This window comes from Myotis davidii, unplaced genomic scaffold (assembly GCF_000327345.1).
Source record: "Myotis davidii unplaced genomic scaffold, ASM32734v1 scaffold425, whole genome shotgun sequence".
Lineage (NCBI taxonomy): Eukaryota > Metazoa > Chordata > Mammalia > Chiroptera > Vespertilionidae > Myotis > Myotis davidii.
The window spans coordinates 940468-944761 of NW_006296413.1; the positions used below are offsets into that span (position 1 = coordinate 940468).

The window sequence follows — 4294 nt, forward strand, 5'->3', positions numbered from 1 at the left end:
GTGCCAGCCACTGGCCGGATGTTATCTCCTTGAATATTCTCACCAGCCCTGCAAACGAAGGCTTGTGTGTCTCCCTGTCACGGGTGATGGGGGGGAGGCCCAGGCAGGTGGCTGTCCAGCGACAGGGCTGGTGAACAGAAAGGCAGGAAAGGAGTAAATCGTTGCTTGTCCTGGGGTCTCTGTTTTCTCAGCTGAGAGAGGAGCTGCAGTGGTTTGCAGGCTAAACGTGGGGGAAATGCAGAAACACCGCTGAGCACAGGTCTCTGAGCACACCGTGGGTGCTCCACACACGCTGCTGCTTCTCATGTCACCGGGTTGTCTCAAGGCCATGGACCCTGCCCGCTCTGCTCACTGGTGCGGCAGCACGCGGCGGGCATTGGATGAACGGCTATGCCAGGTGACTTGGCCACAGGGCAGGTGGGTCTGATTCCCAATGACGTGCTTTCAAACAAAGACGCATTCGGCCCCGAGATATTCGTCATCTGGGAAGGTGAACCGCACTTCCTTTGCGGGGGCGGGTTTGACAGCAGCCATCCTGGGAGTGGCCGTGGGGCCCGGTCCATGTGGGCTCCAGGCCAGCCGAGCCGCCTGACATGCCTCCACCGGTGCAGATGACAGCAGAGCCCTGGCCCTGGTGACAGCGCGGCTGCTTGGCACTCACTCCTGTTGCTCTCCTGCGTGGGGGAGGGGCGTGAGGGTGCGGACAAGGGCGGTGGCTGGGTGAGGGAATGTGGGAGACCTTCCCTGGCGGGTTGGGGAGGCTCAGAGGGGCAGGGGACTTTGGGGGGTGGCAGGGCAGAAAGGCTGAGGACCGATCGCTGTGGGCCTCTCCAGAAACCAACTCCGGGCTCAAGCGCTTCATTCTAAAGCTGGTCCTGGGTCCCTCGGCCACTGCAGACCCAGCCTGCATGACCTCGGGGAGTCACGGGAGGTGTGTCAGAGGCTGCCATTGGAGGGATGCAGTGATGTGTTGCATTCATTCATTCACTTAATCGGCCATTCACTTAGTCCTCCCCTCACTCATTCATTCACTCACTGGTTCATTTATTCACTCGTTCATTTATTCACTCACTCCCTCATTGCGGACTCGTTCTCCCCTCCGGGAAACATGTCCTGAGCACCTAGATGCCCAGAAAGGATGCCTTGAGGCAGAGAGCGGAGATGAAAGTAGCTGGTTCCTGAGTCAAGCAGTGCCTGGGGCGATGCAAAGGGTGCCGTGGGGAGAGAATTCCATCTCGAAGGTGAGACTGATGCTGTCCTGTTGGCCGCCTTGTAGGATTCGTGCCCTCATCCTGGGCTTTAAACGGGTCCACTCCGGCAGGGCCGTGCCAGGCCGAATCCCCAGGTCGGCGTCTTCTTAGCTGCAGGGTGGGTTGTCCACACGCAGGGTGCAGATGCCAGCAAGTTGAGGCTTTGTTTGGCGTGTAAAGCCTCCTAATGGGTTTCCAACATTTACACTTGTCTTATTAACACCAATTACTAAGACTCGGCCCTGGCAACGGTGCATGTCGTTTTATAAATACTGTCGGGAAAGGAAGGTCACCCACAGTTCTTAGCTGCAGCAACGGTCTTACTTGCAAAAGCAAGTCTGAGATAAATTCTCAGGGCAGAGCCAGGCACCTCCCAGATAGAGCGCGAGGTCTGCCCTGTCGGAGGCGCCTGTGTTTTCGCTCAGGCCCTGCAATAAAACTCCCAGGGGCTCCCCCGCCCTTTAAATCACGCGTGTGGACGTTTAAAGCCGGGTTCTGCCAGCACCAGGGTGCGTGGAGGCGAGACGGGGTCACCTCTTGGGTTTGTATTTGAAACGTGACAGATGGTTGTTTCTGTAAGGACGTGGTAACTGGCTGTGGGCAGAGTTATGGGTGTTGGGAACGGAGAGACAGCGAGAACCCGCTTCCCGGGTGCCCCTCGGGCACATAAACAGTGAAATGTAATATCGCCTTATTCGGTCACGGAGCCCAGTCCTCACTTGCGGAGGCCTCTTTGCCTTCGACTGTGCGAGACAGGGCCAGGCAGCGGAATGTGGGGGCTGCCTCGGCGGACCCTGCGGGGCTCCAGGTCCCCCGTTTGGAGGCAGCCCCCTGGGGTCTGGCGCTGACAGGAAGCTTGTGCCGGGGTGCTGCCTGAGTCAGGGGTGTCACCCTCAAATCCGGGGCCCCTGGCGGCCTTTGCAGAAGGCGGGGTGCCTGGTGCAGGGACCCGGTATGGGAAGAACCTCCTGTATCTTTGCGGTCTGTGTGGCGCTCACAGGGTTTTTAAACAATCGTCTGGAAGTAGAGTGGGATTGAGGAGTGGCAGGCACCCCCAGATTCCCAGGGGTATCTGGAAAGGCACCAAACCCTGGCAGGGAAAGCAAAGCGAGGCACCCACTGCGGCCGCGGTCACTGGGGTGCCAGGCTCGGGGCCCAGCACCCGCCACGCATCCTCACCGTGAGTGAGGGCGGCTCCGGGCTCACGGAGGAGGGTGGACCACGGCCACTCAGCTTCTGTCAGAGGGGAGGATGGCCGGCGTCCTGGGGCTTGAACCCGAGCCCCGTGACAGCCACGCAGAGGACACCCCTTTCCTCCCAGAGGCAGCCCCGTGGAAACCCGGCTGCAGAGCCAGCGGCCTGAGCCCCGCGGTCCAGGGACGGAGCGCTGCTCCTACCCACCTGCGAGAGGCCGGCTTCCATGGGAAAGGGGACAGACCCTGAGGTCATCTGCTCAGTCACCCTCTCCATGCCCGGGCGTTCCCTCCAAGGGGTGATCTGGGCTGGACCGGACACTGAGTCACAAGGAAACAGAGAAAATGCAAAGGGTCGTGACTCACTGGTGGCCCAGAGTGGGCAGGAAGCCCCGGTGCACACACTGGGGGATGGGGGTGGGGGTGGGGGCGGGGCCAGGCTGGCATCAGAGGGATTTTTCAGGCAAGTTCTGGAGAATCAGGTGGCAGGGTCTTGAGCAGCCCTCCAGGTCATGCTGGCTGCTCCAGCGCCCAGCCCTGACCTCTTGCCCCAGCTCCCCGGTTCCTACACAAAGCTGCCTGGACGGCCCGCTACCTGTCCCCGGCCTGCTGGGGTCCCCCGTAGCTCAAGTGGCCACCCTTTGGGCAAGACGTACTTCCTGGACACCAGCGTCCTCATCTGGGGAGTGGAGATGTGATGGGACATTGTCACGCCCAGACAGGTGAGAAGCCTTAGGACCAGCTGGTGCAGGGCCTGGCGGGCTGAGCAGCCAGAGACAGCCCCGTGGGGGATCCTAGCACAGACACCTGCTCCCCTGGCCTCTGCATCCGGAAACCAGCGAGGTGGCCCTGGCGAAGGCAAAGGTGGTGGACCGTGGTTTTCCGAGAGCTTCCCAATGGGCCCGGCCCTTCCACAGACCTCATTTTCTCATCCGATGTTTAGGCCCATCGGACCCATTTGGCTGGTGAGAAAGCTGACATCTGAAGAAATTAAGCAACTTGGCAGGAGTCATGAGGACCTGGACTCGGGTCTCCAAGGCTGGTCTCAGCGCCAAGACCCTGTGGGTGTCTGAGCTGGGAGGGGGTGGGGGGCAAGACCACCCCTTGGCCAGGCTGGGCTCCTTCTGGTTGAGGAGAGGAGGTTGGGTCTCCAGAAACATCTCTTTGGAAAGTTTAAAAAATTCCAGTCATTAAACAGTTCAGTGTGTGTGTGTGTGTGGTGATTGGGGGTGGGAGGGGGCAGGCTTGATGTGAACATCTGATCTGAGAGTTGTTCCTCCTCCAAAAATCCTTCCAATGACTAAGAATAGTAGATTTTGTTCTGCCCATTAAACTTGAACCCCACTTATCATTTTACGACACATTATGCAGTTATTTTGAGTTGTCGGCAAGAATGCCTGGAGCGGCAGGGGCTGGCGGGCGACCCGTTGGGCACTTTTGTTTGGGCCTAGAGACAGGATCACAGCTGTCTTATAACCAGAGCCCCAGGGAAAAGAGAAGGGTGGTGTTCTTCCCCTTCTAAGATACATTCTGAGTTCCCCCGTCCGGCCGCTCCGGGGGGCACAGGGGAGGCCTTATTTGGGGTTGCTGCGCTCCCTGGATTTTGGTGGGCGTGGGGCACTTGCTCTCAGTGCGTGTCTGAGCTCCGGGTTCTGTGCTGGGTGCTGGGGTCTCCTGGGAGGCTGTGTGCCAGGGAGAAGCTGGCAGGCCCGGTCACCTTTGCTGGACTCTTGTCCTTGAGGCCTCAGTGCCCTCACCTGCAAGCTGGGGGCCGAGATGTCCAGGACCAGGTGCCATCGTCCCGAGTGCTGCCTTGGTCTTCAGGCAGCCTGCCCAGATCCTGGCTCCATC

The 4294-nt window shown here is 59.8% G+C and overlaps 1 protein-coding gene across 1 annotated transcript in view; it reads right to left on the reverse strand.

The window, feature by feature from the left end:
* ANO1 (anoctamin 1, calcium activated chloride channel) overlaps window positions 1-3149 on the reverse strand; it is a 145867-nt gene extending 142718 nt beyond the window's left edge. Inside the window, exons 1-2 of the mRNA XM_015568944.1 lie at window positions 3039-3149; window positions 1974-2123 (exon numbers count right to left, since the gene is read on the reverse strand). Of these exons, the coding sequence (XP_015424430.1) occupies window positions 1974-2123; window positions 3039-3149 (261 nt within the window). The remainder of the gene's footprint in view (window positions 1-1973; window positions 2124-3038) is intronic.
* Window positions 3150-4294: the final 1145 nt, after the last annotated feature.